Genomic DNA, 24,012 nt, shown 5'->3' on the forward strand with positions numbered 1-24,012 from the left:
TTAAGCAGCTATTAGATAGGCATACGGATGATAATATAAGGTAGGGGTGGAGGTTAGATGGACCTTAGGTTTAGGGTAAAAGTTCGGCACAATATTGTAGGCTGAAGGGCCTGTACTGTGCGGTACAATTCTGTGTTCTATGTTCTAAAACAGAAAACAGCAGCTCAGAAAGGCTGGAGGAAGCCAGCAGCAAGCAGCAGAAGTGTCAGGAACTAAGAGGGGTTCGGAAGCCCAACAGGACAGCAAAACATGTGAGCTTTGCAGTGCCTGAAGAAGTGCCACTTGAGTTAAACCAGCAATGAGACTGGGAACCAAGAGATTTGTAAGGCCTACAACAAGAACAAAAAGAACATCTGTAAGTTTGATGCAGCCTAGGATAGATCAGTCAACTTAAACAGAGCTGAATTCAAGCCAGGTGTATCGGAAAGAGTCAGGACATTCACGTTCTAGATAATAAAACCTCCTCCCTCTCACTCTCAAGAAAGTCTTCGGATTGGCCTTCCCTCTTTTTTCACCTTTTCACTAAGTTTAATTAAAATATGATAGCAAGGTGCTGAAAAACACATTTTTAAACTGTTACAGCTAATTAAGAAGGCAATTTAAAAAAGAGGGGGAACATGATCTTCTCCTCTCCTGAATGCTATCAGGCTTATTATCAGCTTGTCAGTCAGCAGCTTACTAGCACCACGAGTAATCCAGTCCTATGATTCCTCTATTGCGATCGGCAATTCCTGTAGACTTATCTTTTGTTTCTTTTCTAGTCCCATGCTGTTTATCTTGCACCATTGTTTTCTTTTGCATTTAATTCCAACTGCCTTCCACGAAAAGACAAATATTTAACTTGGATTTTCCCATTGTCATTTTTCCATGTGGATGAGAGTTACACATTAGGAATGCGCCATAGCAGACTCAGAAGGAACCGTCAGGAAAATTGCAGATTCGGATGGACAATTTCATTTTGTCCTGAACCCTCAAAAATATCCATTTAAATCACAGAATTTGAAAAAATCCAGCTGCAGTTAAGGTCAGACTATTAAATGCCTAATCTAAGCTTTGACTAACTATTCAACTGACCTCTCAATACACCATGGACAGGTCTAACTCCACCAGACACTTTACAACCACAGATCCTGATCTCCACCTCAACCACTTGGGATCTAACAATCCCCGCTCCACCAAGACCTGAATGCCCATTCTCTTCCTGAGACTTCAAAATCCCTTCTCTCTGGCACTCAGTCGGTCACCTCACCCCTTAGGTTGGAACAGACTCCCTCTCCTGCTGGATCTGACAGAACCCCTGTGCTAGAATCAGAATCTTAGAACATAGAACATAGAACATAGAACAGTACAGCACAGAACAGGCCCTTCAGCCCACAATGTTGTGCCGACCATTGATCCTCATGGATGCACCCTCAAATTTCTGTGACCATATGCATGTCCAGCAGTCTCTTAAATGACCCCAATGACCTTGCTTCCACAACTGCTGCTGGCAACGCATTCCATGCTCTCACAACTCTCTGCGTAAAGAACCTGCCTCTGACATCCCCTCTATACTTTCCACCAACCAGCTTAAAACTATGACCCCTCGTGCTAGCCATTTCTGCCCTGGGAAATAGTCTCTGGCTATCGACTCTATCTATGCCTCTCATTATCTTGTATACCTCAATTAGGTCCCCTCTCCTCCTCCTTTTCTCCAATGAAAAGAGACCGAGCTCAGTCAACCTCTCTTCATAAGATAAGCCCTCCAGTCCAGGCAGCATCCTGGTAAACCTCCTCTGAACCCTCTCCAAAGCATCCACATCTTTCCTATAATAGGGCGCCCAGAAACACAGAGTTCTTTCTTAATCTGCACAATCTGATCCTGATTCCCACTCCTTGCAAATTGAGCCCCTGCTACTACTAATTTGTATTTGCTTAAGCTGTAATATTGTTAACTTTTCAAGCTCTAACAAAAGAGCTTAAATCTGTTTCTATCTCCATAAATTCTATATGGCTTGCTAAGCATTTTCACTGTTTTCCAGGTTTCCAAAACGTGTAATACTTTACAAAACTGAAAGAACTGTGGATGCCATAAGTCAGAAACAAAATCAAAAACAAAAATTGCCAGTCTGCTGAGCTTTTCCAGAACTTTTTCTTTTTGTATGTGTACACTTTCTTTTCATGAGGCAATCTGTACCACACAGTGCTGTGACATAGTGCAGGATGCATGCCACAATTGCTAAATTTGGGTCAGATGAGAGGAAGATACCTGTGGGTAATTTGTAGCTGGGCTGTTTTGGTGCCACAGCGGGGTCCCTGCTTCTGAGATAGAAGGGCTGGCTTCAAGTCCCAATTTTTCCAGAAGTGTGTCATAACACATCTTAGCAGGTTAATTAGGAATAGCTGAAAAATGACTGGTCATTCAGGAGTGTATGAAGCATGCCTGCCTGAATAAGCATTTTCATTGCTAAAGGACAGGTCCAGAACTATTTCTCACCTTGTCAGTGAAAAGCTATCACTGCTCACACTTTCAGTTTCAGGAGATCTTTTACTTGTTTTGTGGGTTTCTTTTTATCTTGATATTCTTAAATTTGTAATTAATTTACTAGCCCTCATTACTTTTCAAGTTGTTCTAGCTTACACCTACAAGAAATGACTGTACGTCAGCTATTCTTCACCTTATTTTGCACTGAGAAGATCAAGGGCCGTAGTTGCTCATCAGGGCAAGAAAGACTAGAAGGCAGGGATGTAAGCATGGGGGCAAAGGGAGAGGTAGAGATTGGGTTGAAATTAGAGAGGAGGGTACAGTAACAAGAAAAGATAGGAAAAAGGCAGTAGAAAAAGAAAGAGGGATCAGAGCAGAGAAATGAAAAGCTGGACACGGGTAAACTGGAGCGGTGGGGTGACAGAAAGAAAAAAGTATGCAGGAGGAGCGAAGAGGTAGATGGGTGAACAGTGGAAAGAGAGAGGTCAAACGTGGCTGACAACAGCAGAGGAGAGGAAAACATCAAGGACAAGGAAGGGACAAAAAACATGGGAAAACAGGGTCAAATGAGGGGTGGAAGATTCTGGCTACTTACTGATTTCCGCTCAGTTAGTTGTCAGGCAAATAATATCTGCCTCATGACAGTTAGTTGGGGTTGAATTAGAGTGGGACAATGGAGATCAGGGAAAGTAAATGGTGGTCAAATTCTGACTTCTACTTGTTCCATTAAGGCTGTTCAGGTATTCCTCCAAGTTTCTACTTTAATTTGTGGATTTTTTTTTGTTTTGAGTGGATGGAGCTTTACAGCCAAGGTGCTGATTTCATTTTTGAGTCTGGTTTCACATGCAGTTTGCAAGAACATTAGCATTTTAATCATTTTCAGTTATGGCTGTTATAGGTGCTTTGCATTTCATTCCTCAGCTTCAATTTCCCATACATTTTCTGATTTTATATTTCTCTTTTTTTCTGATATTTTCAAATTAACCTATTCAGAGATACTGTTACACACCTCCAAAGCAGGGGAGCTTGAAAATAGGACTCCTGGCTCAGAGACAGGAATACTACCACTGTGCTAGAAGAGCCTTTTCTCCATTCTTTTATGTGTTGATTTTATTTTCTTTTGGTCGTTGACTTACTTGTTCGGTGTATTATGCAGGTTACCAGCGATGGGTTTCATTTTTTTTAAAACTGGTGTTTTCGTTTGATAGGTTCACAACTGGCTACAATTCATTTTGAATGTTGAGACCAATCATCCATTTTAATATGCAATATATTATACAATCAAAGATAAACTTTTGGATTACCTCATACAATTGAAAGTAAGCTGCATGGTCAGAGTGAGAGAGAAGACACCAGTGTGCGACAAAGTATTGGTGAATTTTGGTCAAAGTGGGATTTCAGGGTGGGGCGGAAGAGGCACTTCACTTAAGTGTTCCTGCAAGAAATAAAGTCTCCAGAACAAAAGGTGAGCAGAGGAAAAAATAAAGCAAGGATCAATAAGTGGACTGCACTGAAATCAATGGCAGCATGAAATCTCAAGAGCAAGGAAAGCAGCTCAGTGCTGAATAGGTTTGGTCTGTTTTACTGATCTTTAAAGTGGAAGTTTTGTATTTAATTTGTGTCTAATTCTGTAGACTTTTGCTATTTTTCTGTTTCTTCTAAGAAATAGCTTGAACGTTCTAAGTCAGTTCATACTAATTCACAGGATAACAAATAGTTTTTACAGTTACAGTTTGGTAGATCAGAAAGGCCAAATGGAGGCACATCCTATGGTACATAAGAAGCCATGGGCACATCATGTGGCCCAGACAAACACATCTGCAAGAAGTGTTACCAGCTGCACATGCATCAGCTCCCTGTTTCAGAACTTGAGCACACCTGGAATCACTGTTGCGCATCTGCAGGTCACAGGACTAAATGGATAGCACAGAAAACAAACAGCAGGTATAAATTAACCATTCTTATGTTGGCAGGTTGTGGCTTGTGAGTACTACACAGATTAGTACTAGGCTTCCAGCTATTCAAATATGTTTCACTGATTTGGAGTTGAGGACCAAATGTAGTATTTCCAAATATGCGATTGATACAAAGCTAAGTGGGAAAGTATGCTGTGAGGAAGATATAATAAGGGTTCAGGAGGATTTGGCCAAGATTAGTGAATGGACAAGAATTCTGCAGATGGAATGTAATGGGAGAAATATAAGATTATCCACTTTGGTAGGAGAAACTGCATGTGAGATCTAACCAAACTCATTGAAGCAAGACTTTGCTATTCCAGTATTCATAGTCTTGTAGAATAAAGGCTAAGAAATGCTCTGAGCATTTGTTTCTCCTACCAAAGTGGATAATCTTATATTTCTCCCATTACATTCCATCTGCAGAATTCTTGTGATAATCTTATATTTCTCCCATTACATTCCATCTGCAGAATTCTTGTCCATTCACTAATCGTGGCCAAATCCTCCTGAACCCTTATTATATCTTCCTCACAACATACTTTCCCACTTAGCTTTGTATCAATCGTTTTGGTCTCCTTATCTCAAGAAAGATATTATTGTCATAAAGTGAGTGCAACAAAGGTTCACCAGAGATTTTTCTGGGATGTCAGGACTGTCTTATGAAGAACAATTAGACAAACTGGGCCTTTATTCTCCAATAGTTTCAAGAATAAGAAGTGATCTTATTAAAATTTACAAAATGTTTAAAGGGACAGCCAGGGTAAACATGAATAGGACGTTTTCCATGTCTGGAGACTCTATGGAGCATAATTTAAAAATAAGAGTGATGTCACTTAGGTTTGAGATTAGACTTTACTTAAAAGTGTTGGAAGTTTTTGGAACCTTTGGTATTCTCTATGATAGAGGGCTGTGGAAACTCAGTCTTGGCATATATTTAAGATAGAGGTCAATAGACCTTTCATTACCAATAGCGTTCAGGGTTATGGGGATGAGATGAGTAAAAGGCATTGAAGCGTTCAATCAGCCATGATCATAACGAATGGTGGGGCAGGTTCCATGGGCTGGATGTCCTATTCCCTGTTCTTATGTATCTATAATAACCAGCTGCAACCATTGTAAGGAACTATCACGTCCTGTTAATTTTCTTGACTTTCTTTAGACCATTAACATGCCAGATGCACTGTCGAAAAGTCTTACTGATACATCTGGTCTGTCAAAAACTTTTGGTAAAGTTCTACACAAAATCTGTTACTTAGGCTTGAATTTAATTAACACAGTGAATAGTAAGAAATTCATTAAAAAGTAAGAAAAAAACAAGTATAACTAAGGTTAAGGAACAGAAAAACAGTATAATTTTTCTCAAGTATCTCCATGTTGTTTCAAAACATACTGAGCCGTTTCTAAATTATAACAAGCATTTGCTGTCAATATTGAGGTTAATTAGACATAATTAAGTACAAATGGTACAATAATAAGGGAAGGGGAGACGTGAAAGATACTCAGGAGTCGAACACTTATGGTCAGCTTTTCGTTATCCCTGGCTTACCATTATCGATTTCTTGTGTGCCTAATTGTCTTTTCCTCTCAGCTCTGTCTCCACCTATGGCTTACTGCTGCAGACCCGACCAACACCTCCCGGTGTGTTCGGTGTATATACCACCTTTTCCTAGCTACTTTCAGTTCTGAACAAGAGTCACTGGACCCAAAATGGTAATGCTGCTTTTTCTTCACAGATGCCAGACCTGCTGAGTCTCTCCAATAATTTCTGTTTTTGTGTCAGATTTCCAGCATCTGCAGCTTCTGGTTTTAATTCAGAAGTTGCTATCTGAATTGCACTGTTCCTCTGTCTGCTGGGCAAACAATATCCTGTACTGGTTCAGAAGTGAAATCTACTGAATGGTGTACAAATACTGTATTTGTCTGGTAGAAAAAGAAACTAAACTTGTTGTAGATCAAGTCACTGATTCAAAGCACCAAACAAGCCTTTTGTAGGGACCACTCTCTCCGCGACTCCCTTGGTCGCTCCACACTCCCCACTAGCCCTACCATCCCCAGCACCATTCCCTGCAACCACAGGAAGTGCTACACCTGCCCCTACACCTCCCCACTCACCTCCATTCAAGGCACCAAACAACCCCAACAGATCAAGATTCAGTGAAAGAAAGCATTTAACAATATGGCAAGTGTTAATTAATGCTCACTAATATCTCTGGTACTGGAAATTAACTGGTGTAAATGTGGTCTCATTCCTTCAGGTATTACTTGTTATGGTGATGGTATATTCTTAATTTATTCTTTTGCTTCCTTCTCTCTCTTTCTTATTTCAACTGTTTCTACTTTATTTCGCCGTTAATACCGTCTTTCCTCTGAATACACTTACTGAAATGCCAACTTTGGCCTTAGTCTTTGTGCTACTAATTCCACGATCCTTCAATATGCTTGCTTAAGAAGATATCCAGTTCCTAGTCCTGCTGGCTCAGACCTCAGATGTCTGGTCCTTCTTATACCCAAACAGGTTGCACTTAGCACACAAGGTACTCAAAAGCCAAAATGTGCAAGTCTAATTAGATTTAGTTTTATATTTTATATTTAGACTTTATTGTTGCAATTAACTCTGTTATGCCTCATCACAGTAAACTGAGGCCCACTACAATCTCAATACAGAGCTCAACAGACGAAAGTTACAAGTAAATGCAAACTGGAGAGCAGGTGAATATACAGCAAAAGATGTATAAAACAAGTTAGATAAAATATTTTTGGCCAAAAGACTAGCATAAGAAACTTATATGCCTTATTATTGGATATTGAAGATAAATGGGCCAAATACATACTCCATGAACTACTCCAAACAAGACTGTATAATGGGAATCATAAAGGTGGACAACAGGAATTGAACAGGACTTAAACATGTCCAGTCACTACAGAACACCACTTTTAAAAAATTTAATCATTCATTTACTAGACGTGGCCATCACTGGCCTGACCAGTAATTATAGCCTATCCCTAGTTGCCCTCGTGACAGTCATGGTGAGCCACCTTCTTGGGCAACAGGCTCTGCTGGTATGGTGAGCGTCCCAGGATTGTGACTCAGTGACAGGAACAGAAATATAGTTCCAAGGCAGGATGATGTGTGGGTTGCAAGGGAATTTGTAGGCGGTGGTGCTCCCACGTATCTGCTGTTTTTGCCCTCCTAATCAACAACAATGTTATATGGGTAGATTAGCAGAACATATGTCAAATGAATATTACATATTGTTCTCATACACTTAAAGTAAACTTCACTTTGGTCCTAACCATAAAGAATGATTTAAATCTAGGGTGCTGCAGGTAAGAGTAGGAACTTCTAATGTCAAATAATTTATTTACAATGAAACAGCAAAAAAAGTAAAGAAACATTCAACATTCAAGGCCATAAATGAATGGAGATCAAACTAGTTCACTTTTCTGTTTCCTAATATTTGAATTAGGCAATCTATTTCACGTCAAAGTGCTTGTCCAATTTTACCTTGAAGGTATCTAAGCTAGCATAGTCAAAAACCAAAGCTCTCTGATTTCAATCCAGATGCTGATATTTGTCCATTGTTGACCTCTGGTGCTGACCTCAACAAAATTAGTGGGGGAGTAACATCATTTAACAATGAAGAAATAAATGGTACTTATAGAAAATTTTACCTGATCCTTTAATATTGACACAAAATACTCATTCTGCACAATTCAAAACTGCAAGAGATGTCTTTTTCTTTAGACTTTTTCTTGAACAATACTTACAGCAAAATTGCTTTGAGCAGCATAATGCAGTGGCGTGGCTCCTTGGCTGTCTGATGGAATAGTGCCAGACTTGTTCCTTTCCAGTAGAAGGTGTCCAATTTGAGCATGACCTTAACACAGGTATGAAATATATGTTTAAAATACAAACACCTGGAAGTAAATGTGCAGTCAAGCAGAAATGTAACGCTTCTAGGTTATCGAAGTTACTCATATTGAGTATAAAGCAAAAACATCTGGCTACATTCTGGTTCATTCAAGGTTAAATTGACGTATTCACAAAGGGAATTAGATTGTTATCTGAAAAGGAAAGATGTGGAGGGCTGTGGAAGAAAGTCGGGGAGCGACAAAACATAAATTTCTCCGATAGAGATCCAGTGCAGATGAGACAGGTTAAACAGCCTCCTTCTGCACTGTAATAACATTGTGATTTCATGATAGAGATATGTAAAGACAAACAGTATTTTTTATTTCAAATATTCAACTTACATAATTCAAAACTGAACTAAATTCAAAACAAAGTTGCTACCCAAGTTGATAGGATTGTTAAGAAGGCATATGGTGTTTTACCTTTCATTGGCAGCGAAATTGAGTTTAGCAACCGCGAGGTTATGCTGCAACTCTGTAAAACCTTGATTAGACCACACCTGCTGGAGGGCAGGTCTTAAGAGGAAAAGGTTAAGTGAGCTAGGGCTTTTTTCATTGGAGCGAAGTAGGATGGGAGGTGACTTGATAAAGGTGTATATGATGAGAGGCAGAGAGAGAGTGGATAGCCACAGACTTTTTCCCAGGGTGGAAATGACTATTACGAGGGGGCATACTTTTAAGGTGGTTGGAGGAAGGTATGGGGAGATGTCAGAGATAGGTTCTTTATGCAGAGTGTGGTGGGTGTGTGGAATGCACTGCCGGCGATGGTAGTGGAGTGAGATACATTGGGAAAATTCAAGCAGCTCTTGGATAGGCACGTGGATGATAGTAAAATGTAGGGTATGCACAGTAGTTTGATCTTAGAGTAGGATAACAGGTCAGCACAACATCATGGGCTGAGGGGCCTATACCGTGCCGTACGGTTCTACGTTCAATGAAACATTATGCATCTTTTAAATGAATTTTGTTGCAAAAAGTACGACACAGTAACTAGTTAATATATATTGGATGCAACTACCTAAGCATTGTAATTGTCAACATTTTTACATGTGAAACTAACATTGGACAAGAACTGCTTTGATGTCTTTTTGGAAAAAAAATATAATGACTTAGTCATGAATAATAGATCTCTTTAAAGTCTATTCTCAGCCAATTGTCTTGCCTGTCTCACGATTGGGAAGAATGGAGCGAGAAATAAACTTATCTTGCTTTTTTGCTCCTCTGCTGTAAACAAATTGGGGAAAGAACAGGAACAGGCTCAAATATAATGTTCCCTAAAATTCAACAGTTTATCAATAACTAGCATTTATGTTTGCATACAAAGAACAGTTATTAGATACAATTCAGGAGTGTACTGGCTTCCCTAGAACCATCCATCAGCACAAGTCACCAAAAACACACACCAAGAAAGGAGTAGAAACTGTTGTTGGATGGTGGAGTATGCAAAGAGAGATAAAGGTCAGAACCATTCATTCTAATCGGAATTTGTCAATACACGTTAATTATTTGGTCACAAAATAACAACGTCATGAAGGAAATTAAATGCAGGTGCTTGAAGAAGAAACCCACTGAGAATTTCATGAATGAAGGATTTCCTTCATGGATATAACCAAACTTTGTTAATTGCAGAAATAAGATTTTGCAGTAACTCTTACTTGTAATGTCAAATATGATGATAAGCTAAGATGAAACATACTAAAAATGATAAAAAGATTCAAGAGGGGGTGACCACAGCATGGTTTGTGTGCTTACCTGTTAACTGTAGCTCCCTTTAATACATCTGTTAATGATACCTCTTTTTAAATGATGGACATGTGATTTAGTAATCTTTTGGTCTGCACAGGTCAGGAGAGGATCTTGAAGATGTGGATTCAATGTCATCTGCACTGTTGAATCACATCAATATTGGTGGATTGTGGGAGATGAAAATTTGTTCTTTAGAGAAAAGGGCAATGGCCGATAAAGATTGAGGGAATTGTTATCCTTTCTATCCTTTTTCACTGGAGACCGAGGTCAAAGTGAAGGTTGGACACTTCATTCAACTAGTTCTCCCTTACAGTTCATATGAACCTATGCTTAAACTTCAAACAAGGTTTGAGGTGAATATGAAGGGTTTCAGAGAGGTCCACAGGAAGCTATAACTGAGCTCTCTGGAGGAGAGATCAGCCTCAATCACAGTTAGGGCTCTTTGCTGAAGCCCTTCACGAGGGTTTGGATGAGTCAGGTGGAAGCATGTAAAGTTCATTCATATGACAAGACACCTACACGAGACAGCTAAAATGGCTAATGTATAGTAAAATGAAAACTCAGATGGCAACTGGTTGGAGATACCATCTGAAATTCTTACAGAAACACATCGAGGTTGAGCAAAGGCTTTCTTGATATGGTCAGAGAATGGTGACAATGGGCTGTTTAGCATGTTCTACTTGTGAGAGATTCCAATGTCTGCAGTGACAAGAAGGGATGAAAACATTGCCTCATCTGAAGGTCAGATGACTAGTTGGTGAGTTATGGAGGATAATAATCATCAGATTACTGTTCTGCTTGAAAAATGAACCACGATGAACCTTCTCCCCATTATCAATGTGTTTGTCTTTCCTGGATATGCAAAATGTAGTGTGTGTCTTCGAGAGCTCTATCACAGCACTGTAGAGTTGAGTGAAGACAGGTTGCTTCCTCTTCTGACCTTTTTTTATAGCACTAACTGCTGTATGATAAGTTTGAAAGTGCAGCGCGAACATTAGTGAATGTGGGAATGGGTGATTAACTAAATGGGTATTTGGGTGAGGTTAGTGGGTTGAGTGGATAAAATGGCAGGAGGTTAAAATAAAAAGGTGAGTAGGCAGGCTGGATGATTGGTTTGGAACTAGCTTCTGATGAAGGGTCACTGGACCCAAACTGTTGACTCTGTTTTGTCTCCACAGATGCTGTCAGATCTGCTGAGTTTCTCCAGCAATTTCTACTTTGTGGAAGTTATGGATACTAGCAGATCAGGTCAGGTTAGGGGGGTCGTGCTGGGGTAATCCGAGGGTCAGATGACTAGTTGGTGAGTTATGGAGGCTAATTGGTAGGGTGGTTGGGGAGTCAGGGGATTACAAAGGGACATAATCAGAAGAAAGAGTTGGGGTGGTCAATGTGAATGATTGGGGATCAGTTCTGAAGTTAACCAAGAGTCAGTCTAGATTCTCGTTCTGTCTACACAACAATCTGGAAGGTACCACACATTGAAATAAGCGAGCCACTCACAGTTTGGTGAAATCTTGGTGAATTGTAAGGTGTAAACTGCCGAAAGAGAAAAAGGAATTATACTCAAAAATGTTTTACGTCCACTGGAAATAAAATCTAGAGGGATCATCCATTTGGGCAACTAGCTAAGAGAATTCATGTCCTCACCTTGTTGGTAGGAATGTGCGCCAAGTCAAATTTAGAATCAGCCATGAATATTGCACCATAATCAGAAACACCAGTTTCTGAGATTACAATATCAGTTAGCCCAGAATTTAAAACCATGTTCAAGTAAATTTATGTAAATTATGCATGAGCTGTCCAAGAACTGTTGGATACATAATCATAATATGATTGTCAGAAGTGTCCTAAGTGCAATTTTAAGCCTAATTACCCAATAATGCTGCCCAGTGTAGAGGAGTTCGAAATAAATTATCATAAGATGTTATATTGCATCCTTCATACAAGGTCAATACATCAACCACAGCATCATTTCCATCAGCAACAGCAAAATGAAGTGGCGTTCGTCCTTCATAGTCCTGCCAGTTCAATAATGATTCAGTAGGAGCAGCTTCCTGTCAAGTGGAAAAAATAAGAATGTTATAATATGTACCGATAATATTCTTAAAATTAGTAAACCTTTAATTAGCACATTTTAGGAAGCACATCTAGCGGCCATGGAGTGACAGAAATTTACAGCATGGAAACAGACTGTTTGGTCTAACTCATCTACGCCAACCAGACATTCTAAATTAATCTAGTTCCATTTGCCAGCATTTGGCCCATTTCTCTCCACACTCTTCCTCTCATACCAGATGCCTTCTAATTGTACCAGGCTTCATCACTTCCTCTGCCAGCTCATTCCATACATGCATCAGCTTGTACGTGCAAAGGTTGCCCCATAGGTACTTTTCAAGTCATTTCCCCTCTCACCATAAACCTATGCCCTCTAACTTTAGGCTCCCCTACCTGGGGCAAAGACCTTGGCTATTCACTCTATCCATGCCTATCATGATTTTATGTAACTCTATAAGGTCACCCCTCAGCCTCCGACACTCCAGGGAAAATAACCCTAAACTATTCAGCTTCTCCCTGTAGGTCAAACACTCCAACCCTGGCAACAGCCTTTCAAATCTTTTCTGAACTCTTTCAAATTTCACAATTCCTACACAGGGAGAATAGAATTGAACACAGTATTCCAAAAGTGGTCTAATCAATCTCCTGTACAACTGCAACATGACCTCCCAACTCCGATACTCAATGCGCTGACCCACAAAGGCAAGCATATCAAATGCCTTGATAACAAGGTGTAGAGCTGGATAAACGCAGCAGGCCAAGCAGCATCATAGGAGCATGAAGGCTGATTTTTTGGGCCTAGACCCTTCATCAGAGGGGGGTCTAGGCCTGAAACGTCAGCCTTCCTGCTCCTATGATGCTGCTTGGCCTGCTGCGTTCATCCAGCTCTACACCTTGTTATCTCAGATTCTCCAGCATCTGCAAGTTCCTATTACCTCTCATATTAAATGCCTTCTTCACTATCCTGTCTACCTGCAACTCCACTTTCAAGGAACTATGAAGCTTTATTCCAAACTGTCTTTGTTTAGCAACACTCCCCAGGATGTGACCATTAAGTGTTCAGATCCTGCCCTGATTTGCCTTACCAAAATGCAGCACCTCATACTAATCAAAATTAAACTCAATCTGCCACCCCTCAGCCCATTGGCCTATCTAATCAAGATCCTCTCCAAATTGTATTCAGTAGCAATTACAGGTAAAACGTGACTGTTTCTATGGACAGTAATGCCACAGTTAGGTCCGTGGCACTACAGACTCAGATGCAAAAAGAGAAATGTGGCAGACTGGGAAAGCAAGAATGTTAGGGGATTCAACAGTTACAGCAGAAGGGTAATAAGAGAGAGTTATCAAGCAAGTGAGAAAGAAAATTATGTTCTGTTGAATAATGGTGAGTTGTAAAACACTTTCTGTAGAGAAGAGTACCCATTAGGTCCAGGTTAAAAGAAAGGTCACAGGATTATGGTTTTATGACTGTTTTAAGGTCCAAGAAAACAAATTCTGGCTAACTTTTTTTTGTTTATTCATTTTATGTGATATGGGTTTGCTGGCTGGCCAGCATTTATTGTCCATCCCTAGTTGTCCTTGAGAAGGTGGTGATGAGTTGCCTTCTTAACCTGCAGCAGTCCACCTGCTGTGGGTTGATGCAAAATGGCAGTAGGGCAGGAATTTCAGGACTTTGGCCCAGTGACAGCGAAAGAACAGTGGGATATTTCAAAGCCAGGATGGTGAGCATCTCAGAGGGAAACTTGAAGGTGGTGGTGTTCTCATGAACCATGCCATTGTTCTTCTAAATGGAAGTGGCTGTGGGTTTGGAAGGTACTAACTGAGGATCTTCAGTGAATCTCTGCAGTGCATCTTGTAGATGTATATACCGCTGCTACTGAGTGTCAGTGGTGGAGGCAGTGGGTGCAGTACCAATCAAATGGGCTGCTTTGTTCTGGATGGTGTCAAGCTTCTTGAGTGTTGTTGGTGCTGCACTCATCCAGGCAAGTGGGGAGTATTCCATCACACCTCTGACTTGTGCCTTCCAGATGGTAGACAGGCTTTGGGGAGTTAGGAAGTGAGTTACTCGTTGCAGTATTCCTAGCTTCTGACCTGCTCTTATAGCCACTATGTTTATGTGGTGAGTCCAGACTGAGTTTCTGATCAATGGTTACTCCCAGGATGTTGATAGTGGGGGATTCAGTGAGAGAAACACCATTGAATATTAAAAGATGATGGTTAGATTGGCTTTTATTGGTGATGGTCCTAGCCTGGCATTTGTGTGGCACAAATATTACTTGCCACTTGTCAGCCCACACCTCGATATTGTCCAGGTCATGTTGCACTTGGACATGGACTGACTGAGTGTCTGAGAAGTTGTGAATATGCAATAGTCGGTGAATGACCCTACTTTTGACCTTCATATGGAGGGAAGGTCATTGATGAAGCAGCTGAAGATGGTTGGGCCTAGGATACTATGCTGAGGAACTCCTGCAGAGATGTCCTGGAGCTAAGATGGCTGACCTCTTCACAACCATCATTCTATATGTCAGGTACACCCACCGGAGAGTTTGTCCCCTGACACGCATTGATTCCAGTTTTGCTAGGGCTCCTTGATGCCATACTTGGTCGAATGCAGTCTTGATGTCAAGGGATGTCACTCTCACCACACCTCTGGCATTCAGCTCTTTTTTGCCATGTTTCAAACAAGGCCATATTGGGATCAAGGGCTGAGTGGCCCTGGCAGAATCCAAACTGGGCGTCACTGAGCAGGTTGTTGCTGAGTAGGTGCTGCTTGATAGCACTGTTGATAATACCTTCCATCCACCTCACTCAGGATTGACAGTAGACTGATGGGGCAGTAATTGGTCAGGTTAGATTTGTCCTTTTTTTTAAACGTTCAGGAGGTACCTGGGCAATTTTCCACATTATCAGGTAGGTGTTACTGTTGGAACTGTACTGGAACAGCTTGGCTAGGGGAGTAGCAAGTTCTGCAGCACAAGTCTTCAGTACTATTACTGGAATATTGTCGGGGTCCGTAGCCTTTTCAGTATCCAGTGCCTTCAACTGCTTCTTGCTGTAGTAGAGTGAATCAAATTGGCTGAAGAGGTATCTATGATGCTGGGGACCACTGGAGGAGGCTGAGATGGATCATCCACTTGGAACTTCTGGCTGAAGATTGTTGCAAAAGTTTCAGCCTTATCTTTTGTACTGATGTCCTGGGCTCTTCTATCGTTGAGGATGGGGATATTTTGTGTGGTCTCCTCCTCCAGTGAGTTGTTTAATCATCCACCACCATTCACGACTGGATGTGGCAGGACTGCAGGGCTTAGATCTGATCTGTTGGTTGTGGGATCGCTTAGCTCTGTCTATCACTTGCTGTTTAGCATGCAAGTAGTGGCTTCACCACGTTGATACCTCACCTTCAGGTATGTCTGGTGTTTCTCTTGGCATGCACGCCTGCACTCTCCATTGAACCAGGGTTGATTTCTTGGCTTAGAGATAGTAAGAATTGCTAGTATTGGAGTCAGAGATAACACAGTGTGGAGCTAGAGGAACACAGCAGGCCAGACAGCATCAGAGCAGCAGTAATGCTGATGTTTCGGGTCGGGACCCTTCTTCCGAAATGGGGGATGTGGTAGGGAGTTCAGGGATAAATAGATAGAGAAGGGTGGGGCTGGGGAAGGTAGCTGTGATGGTCTTCCCCAGCTCCACCGCTCCTCTGGCTTGGTTTGCTGTGTCACTCCAGCTCCACACTGCCTTATCCTTGATTCCCTGGCTTCATGATATTGGTTGAGAGGGGGAATATGCTGGGCTACAGATTGTGCTGGAGTACAATTCTGTTGCTGCTGATGACCCACAGTGCCTCACGGATGTCCAGTCTTGAGTTGCTAGATCTATTCAAAGTCTGTCTCATTTATCACGGTGATAGTGTCACACAACACAATGGAAGTTATTAATATAGAACACTGAACTGTACAGCACAGGAATGGGCCCTTCAGCCCAATGAACATGATGTCAACCGAAATTAATTGTTCTGGCTATTGATCCATATGCCTCCGTTCTCTGCATATTTGTGTGTTTATCTAAACATCCCTTAAATACCCCTATTGTATCTGCCTCTACTACCGCCCCGGCAATGATTTTCAGACTCCTAACATTCTCTGCGTAAAAAACATGACTCTCACCTCTCCTTTGAAATTTCCCCCACTAACCTTAAATGCATGCCCACTGGTGTTAGAATTATTCTCAATGTGAAGGAGGGACTTCATCTCCACAAGGACTGTGCAGTGGTCACTCTGACCAATATTATCATGGACAGATGCATTTTCAACTGGCAGATTGGTAAGGATGAGATCAAGTATGTTTTTCCCTCTTGTTGGTTTGTTCACCACCTGCAGCAGACCCAGTCTAGCAGCTTTGTCCTTTAGGATCTGACCAGCTCAATCAGTAGTACTGGTGCAGTACCATTCTTGGTGGTGGGCATTGAAATGCCCCACCCACAATACATTTTGTGCTCTTGGCCATGTTTAACACGGAACTACGAGACTTCATGGGGTCCAAAGTCAATGTTGAGGACTCCAAGGGCAATTCCCTCCTAACTGCACACCAGTATGCCTTCACCTCTGCTGGGTCTGTCCTTCCGGTGAGACAGGACATATCCAGAGATGGTGATGGTGGCATCTGGGACATTGTCTGTAAGGTATGATTCCTTTGAGTATGACTATATCAGGCTGTTGCTTGACTAGTCTGTAAAACAGCTCTCCAAATTTTGGCACTAGCCCCCAGCTATCAGTGAGGAGGACTTTCTAGTGATGAAAGGACTGTTTCTGCAGTTGTCTTTTCTAGTGCTGAGGTCAATACCGGGCGATCCGTTCAGTTTCATTTATTTGATACTTTGTAGTGAATGGTATAACTGAATGGCTTGCTATGTCATTTCAGAGAGCAATTGACAGTCAACTACATTGCTGTGGGTCTGGAAACACTGGTAGGGATAGCAGTTTCCTTCCCAAAATGGCTTTAGTGAACCAGATGGATTTTTCTGATAATCAACTATAGGTTTATGGTCATCACTGGACTCTTAATTCCAGTTTTTTTTGAAACCGAATTCAAATTCCACCATCTACTGTGATGGGATTCGAACCCAGGTGCCTAGAACATTATCTGGGTCTCTGGATTAACAGTTTAGTGGTAATACCACGAGGGCATCACCTCCCCATTTGCTTATCGTCTGGGTGCAGGTGATTTTTCTTTTAGTTTTTAAAAGTCTTCCTGTGGAGCTAAGAAGAGCAAAAGCGGACCCTTGGCTTTATAGTACACACTGTTGTCCTTCCTCAAACTCCCTGATGTCAAATCCAGCAAGCAACTCCCATTCTCTTGAATTTATCTGTAAGGTGGAATGCAGTGAGATGATTTCTCTTGTGCAGTGAATTGCCTGTGCAACCCTTCCTAAAGGTACAGGTGAAGTCCAAGGACCAATTTCTGGCAATGTTCTTGGTTTGAGATGAGGCTGGGTCCAGACTCCAACCTAGCTCAAGATGCTTTAAACAGCACAATGTAATTGCTATTAAGCTCCTTTTCCAACAGAATCAGTAGGAGGATAGAGATGAACAAAATTAAAGCTAATCCTCTGAAGATTGATCTACCGTCTACGGATAATACAAAGCCACTCAATTCACTTTAATAATTGTTTAATTTTGAATTGAACAAAAAGCCCCCTTCCCTGGTATTCCAATTGCTTAATTCAATTTACTGGTTAATTAATTTTTAAAGCATAAAACAACAGTGAATTATTAATAGACTGAAGTTATGATGCAACAATAATACAGCAAAGATACTCCTATTCACTCTACTCCCACACCAATGTAATTTCTATTGTCTTCAGTCAATGCAATAGAGTTTTTGTCAACATGCTTACCAGAATGCATTTCACAGTGTGAATGGCTGTAGTGTCTTTGTTACTGGCAGCCCAATGGAGTGGGATTTTGCCTTCAATGTCAGGAATGCCTATATTGGAATCATGTTTTATCAGCAGTTTAACATGTTCTGGATGGTTGTAGTAGGCACTCCAATGTAATGCTGTTTGCTAGAAAAATTTAAAATAATTAAAAATAAGGCAATTAAGATTACTATTGATACCAAGTCATTGGGTCTTCGTCATTCAACAAAATTAAACTGTCTATATTAGTGTTCTATTATAACAGAGGTGGGTCAAGGCTCTACAGTAAATTGTCAGTCTTAGCTCTTCTGTCATATTAAAATATTGAACAAAGACGAGGTACTTTTGAACAAGTGAGAAAGGTAAAATTTTAAAAATAAATAATTCCAGATGAACCATAATGCACCTTTCATTGACAAAAAAAAATGATATTATAGAGCCCTGCGTGTTGGTTAACAGAAAAAATGTAATTCATTAGGTGGATAAGAAGGAAGCAAGGAGAAAAAGGTTAGAAAAAATACAACATTTGAAATATTGGGGCCAAATCTTTGAGTGAAGTCAGATTGCAATTCTGCTTCTTTTAAACATACCATGCCCAGAGGTCCAAGTTTCTGGTCTGATGTTTCAATTTGGGCTTCTTGAGAAATACACTGTAACTATGCCAGAAGCCTTGCAATGCAGTGCAGCATCAGCACTGGATGACAAACCACGTCGCCCTTCTTAAAGCAGTACTGCACATTCTGGGGATTCTGGGTGAGGTGAGTGAGGGGTTGGGACAGCAGGTATGTGTGCTAGCCAACTGGTAATAGAATAGGATAGCAGATGGGTGAGAACTGAGGTATCAGATATGAGAGCGTTGGGGGTAGTGCTACAAATGCATAGGTGAGGGGGTGACAATTAAGTAGGTGAGGCAGAAGGGTAGCAAGTGTGGGTGAGAGAGAATAATTGTTTTGATTATATTCCCATTGCACTTGAGTATATTTAAATGAAATCAGACCACTGATTAGTTTTATGTCAGTATATTTGCATCACTATAGCGGCTCTGAATGCAAATAACCTGCTACAAGAAATAAATAAAAATGATCAGCGTGCATAATTATTGTTTACTGCGCGTGGTTAGAGGCATAATATTCTGAACTACCAAATTACATTATGTGATGGACTATATTATTTTAAATTTAATTCTGGCAAAATTATACTTTCCATAATTTGGGATATCAACATGATAAATATGTTTTACAGGTTTAAATATTTTCCTTGTCTGTGATTCCAAACTACATACATCAAATTTAATTGCATTGTTGCAGTCTATTTAAGAATTCTTGGATCCATGATTCTGTTCTGAAAGGTGAACCTAGCCACATTAGAGAACATTGTTCTTTTCATGTGAAATGAGTTTTGCAATGGAGCAGAAAATTACCTTTGTGACACAGCTTGAGCATTTTGGCTCTGTTATCTCAACAGGGCCACAAATTTCAGATTTTTAAACAATGATTTGCAGATTCTTATTAAGCAATACTTTCCTCATTTGAAATGCTCTTTAGAACCTACATTTTTGACAAAGCCTTTTTGTAGGATGTGAACATGCTGGCAAGGCTAGTATTTGTTGCTCATGCCCAACTGCCCTCGAGAATGTGGTGGTCAGTTACCTCCTAGCTGTAGCCCATCTGTCACAGATGTAGAGATAAGATTAATGAATATGCAGAAAAGTACCTGGGGTAGGCTCTGAAGCAACTGTGATCTCAGTTATGTGACAGGCTGAATCAGTAAATCATACCTGGAGCAGTTTCTTAGAATTGCCTCAGAGATAATAGGAACTGCAGATGCTGGAGAATCCAAGATAATAAAGTGTGATGCTGGATGAACACAGCAGGCCAAGCAGCATCTCAGGAGCACAAAAGGTGACATTTCGGGGTCTAGGCCCGAAACGTCAGCTTTTGTGCTCCTAAGATGCTGCTTGACCTGCTGTGTTCATCCAGCTTCACAATTTATTATCTTAGAATTGTCTTCTGGTTTCAGCATCCTTCACTTGGCATTTGTGCATGAACTGACTGATCCCTGCAGAGCACCAGTCAAGGAGCGTACTGACTTTCGTGGCTTTTCAGATCGTGGGTCAGAACATGTGTATTTGATAATGACGTTTCCCTTGGGAATAAAGTAAGCACTGATGGTAACTTAGACTGACTGAAAATTTATGAAGATGTTATCTGCATCAGGTCTAATAAGGACATCTTTAGCATCAAAGCCTATTGCCATGGAACTGTTGCTGTTTCAAAGGTTACATGGAGGCTGAAAAAATGGCACCTCCTGTAATTCTAATCTATATAGGCGCATTGATTCTTCAATGGTATCGAAGAATTGCAGAAGAAGGGACTTTCAGCTGTGTGAACATGCTGCCACCTTACAGTACCTCTCCCTTGAGTAGGCCTCAAGATTTCTCTTGAGGTTTATTAAGTTGCTCTGAGAAAAACACTACCCCAAAATGGGCTGCAGTAAGTCAACCCAAAAGCAAAGGTGGCCATTTGGTTTCAGGACAGAAATCAGGCTTGAACACAGTATTGTGACAGATGTAACATCCTGTTCCTCCTTGACTTTATCCAACAGCAGAGACAGGATCCTTCCAGGCTCAGTTCCACCGTTAGCTGCCTACACCTGAAAATGGAGGACGGAGCCAAAGAAAAGTTGACCAAAGCTTTGGAAAAAGCAGGGAACTGAAGTTCTGGTATTTTGGTTCAAACACAAGCAACAAAACTGCCTGGCAGGGGGCTGACAATATGCCAAAAGAAAGCCAACTGAAACAACAATGGCTGAAGGGTGTGGTAACTGTGGTTAGCAATCTAGAATTCTGGTCTAGTGGGGTTTTCCAGAAGCTGCTCTCGCAATAACTTGGTAAAAAGTGTTCTATTGACAAGTTTTACCAGGCTCTCATCAACTAAGGCCATAGAGTGCATTCCTGTCTGGATCACATTATCACTCTCATTAAATCAATGCAAAGGTGAAGCTGGACATTTGTTTTGGACAGAAATCAGGCTGGAACACAGTAGATGCTGGAGCTGATCTAACATCCAATCCATTTCCAAGATAGGGGAACAACAATATAGCAATCTGTAGCAGTTTCTTGTGAACATTGCTGATTCTGTCAGAGATGTGAGAAATTCTGGTCAGTTATTTTGCAAGTCAGGGGCTCTGACACTGACTTTAAACCAGATACTGGGGTGACTGTCACATTGTTGATAGTCAATTTAGACTGGTTTCAGAGGATGAACATTCAGCAGCCTAATATTAAATTAAATGCCATCAGTGTTATCTGCCCTGAAGTTAAACTTCACTATGATCCTCACATACCACAGTCAATACATCAAGGACAGTTTCTACATGGTACATTATCAGAAATTCTACCTCTTGAGTAAGCATGTATCCAATTATGTATTCTAAAGCATATGCATCAGATCTCCAAATAAGGCTCTCATGTCACATTGTGCCAAGAGTTTCAATCACTCTGCCTTGGACTTGGGAAGCTTAAAGCAGAATACTGCTTTATCCAGAGACAAATAGAGGACCTTGGTGAGGGTGAACAGGAAAACAACATCAGGCTACTGGACGATAATAAAGTCAAAAACAAACTGGATAGGATGTTATATCTGTCACGGCACCTACCCTGTGTTCAAGCCTGATTACTGTTACCATTAAGAATTTACAAAATCCCTCAGACTTTTGGATGTTTTTCACAGTGTTGATGATTCACAACTCTTCAATATACAGCAAATGATGAACAATGGTTATATCAGTAGTCTGGTCCAAAAGATTAACACTTCAGGACTGATGCTCTGAAAACTTGTGTTTTCAAATAAACCTGTTGGACTGTAATCTTGTTCTGTGTGATTTCTAACCTTGTCCAACCCAGTCCAACACTGACACCTCCAAATCAGAACATTAAGACACAGGATGCATGGGAGTTGACAGGTTGGACACAAAATGGGCTTGGCCATAGAAGAAAGAGGGTAGTGTTTTTCTGACTGTACAATAATGTTTTACAGGGATCAGTGCTGGGACCATAGTTGTTTATATATGAATGAATTGAATGAAAATGTAGGTGATCTGATTAGTAAGTCTGCAGACACAAAAATTTGTGAAGTTGTGGACAGTGACGAAGGTTGTCAAAGGATACAGCAGGATATAGATCAGTTGGAAATTTGGGCAGAGAAATAGCAGATAGAGTTTAATCCAGACAAGTGTGAGGTGATGTATTTTGGGAAGTAAAAGAGGAAAGTATACAGTGAATGGCAAGACTCTTAGAAGCACTGACATTACAGAGCGATCTTCAGTACAAGTCCATAGCTTCCTGAAAATGTCAACACAAACGGACAAGGTGGTAAAGAAGGCATTCAGCATGCTTGCTTTCATCGGTTGGGGCACTGAGTATAAACAGTAGCAAGTCATGTTGCAACAGTACAAACCTTTATTGAGAACATGTGGCATATTGCATGCAATTCTGGATGCCACACTATAGGAAGGATGTGGAGGCTTTGAGAGAGTGCAAAAGAGGCATACCAGAATATTGCCCGGATTGGAATGCATTAGCCATAACGAGAGGTAGGACAAACTTGGATTGTTTGCACTAGAGCATTAGAGGCTGAGAGCCAACATGATGTAAGTACATAAAATTATGAGGGGTATGGATAAGGTAGATAGTTGGACTCTTTCGTGGTGGTGGTTTGTTTGGATGGCAGGAGCATATTCTTTAGTGACACTAGATTAGATTCCCTACAGTGTGGAAACAAGCCCTTCGGCCCAACAAGTCCACATCGCCCTTTGGAGCACCCCACAAAGGTCATAGCAGTCATAAAACTGTCAAATGCAGAGAACCTGTAATCAGATGGCAAAACATTGGTTTGCTGTAAATAAATCACAAGGAGACTCTTTGGTGAAATAAAAATTAGAATTATTCAAGAAGAACAAGTTCTTTGGAGCATATTGCTTCATGATAGCATTGTAAAGAACATTGTAAATATTAGCTTTTACCTCAATTCTTTTGTATAATCTCTAATACCGTGTGGGTGGAAATGTAAAATGCTAAAGCACAGGTTTAAAGTGAGAGGGGGAAAGTTGAAAGGAATTGTGCGAGGGAAGTTTGTTTTTACACATGGTGGTAGGTGCTTGGAATGCACTGCCAGGGAAGGTGATAGAAGCAGATACAATAGCAATGTTTAAGAGTCATTTAGGCAAACGTATTATCAGGCAGGAAAAAAACGGGCTATGGACCACGTATACGCAGACGGGATTAGTTTACAACGCATTATGGTCAGCACAGACATGGTGGGAAGAATGTCCTGTTCCTGTGTGTAGTGTTCTTTGTCCTGTGTTACATTATTGAGTTATAGAACATAGAACATTACAGCACAGTACAGGCCCTTCGGCCCTCGATGTTGTGCCGACCTGTCATCCCAATCTGAAGCCCATCTAACCTACACTATTCCATGTACGTCCATATGCTTATCCAATGACGACTTAAATGCACCTCAAGTTGGCGAATCTACTACTGTTATTTTGTTGTTGCCGAGTTTTGAAATTTTCAAAGACACTTTGTTCAAAAGTCATCAGAGCCAACAATTATTAAAGCATGAATATTCCTTAAGATACAGAGAACCAAAGAATCCCTACAGTGTGGTAAAAGGTCATTTGGCCCACCAAATCTGCAACAACCCTCCATCCAACCCAGATCCAAGTATATTCTGTAACCCCACATTTACCAAGACTAGCCCATCTGGCCCACACGTTCCTGAACATTATAGGCAATTTAGACTCAGAGTTTTACAGCATGGAGACACCCAAGTGGACAGGGTTGTTAAGAAAGCATATGGTGTTTTGGCTTTCATTAACAGGGGGATTGAGTTTAAGAGTCGTGAGATCTTGTTGCAGCTCTATAAAACTTTGGTTAGACCGCACTTGGAATACTG

At 40.9% G+C, this 24,012-nt stretch overlaps 1 protein-coding gene across 7 annotated transcripts in view; it reads right to left on the reverse strand.

Moving 5' to 3' along the window:
• Nucleotides 1-24,012, reverse strand: part of invs (inversin) — a 301,666-nt gene that overhangs the window by 155,108 nt on the left and 122,546 nt on the right. For all 7 annotated transcript variants that reach the window (XR_007249558.2, XM_059655375.1, XM_059655369.1 and 4 more), the window contains 3 exons: nucleotides 18,035-18,202; nucleotides 11,954-12,134; nucleotides 8,191-8,300 (listed from right to left, as the gene is read on the reverse strand). Coding sequence is in view for 6 of the 7 variants with exons in the window: in XM_059655375.1 (XP_059511358.1) it covers nucleotides 8,191-8,300; nucleotides 11,954-12,134; nucleotides 18,035-18,202 (459 nt within the window). In the remaining variant the exon portion in view is untranslated. The remainder of the gene's footprint in view (nucleotides 1-8,190; nucleotides 8,301-11,953; nucleotides 12,135-18,034; nucleotides 18,203-24,012) is intronic.

The sequence above is a fragment of the Stegostoma tigrinum genome, chromosome 2 (assembly GCF_030684315.1).
Source record: "Stegostoma tigrinum isolate sSteTig4 chromosome 2, sSteTig4.hap1, whole genome shotgun sequence".
Lineage (NCBI taxonomy): Eukaryota > Metazoa > Chordata > Chondrichthyes > Orectolobiformes > Stegostomatidae > Stegostoma > Stegostoma tigrinum.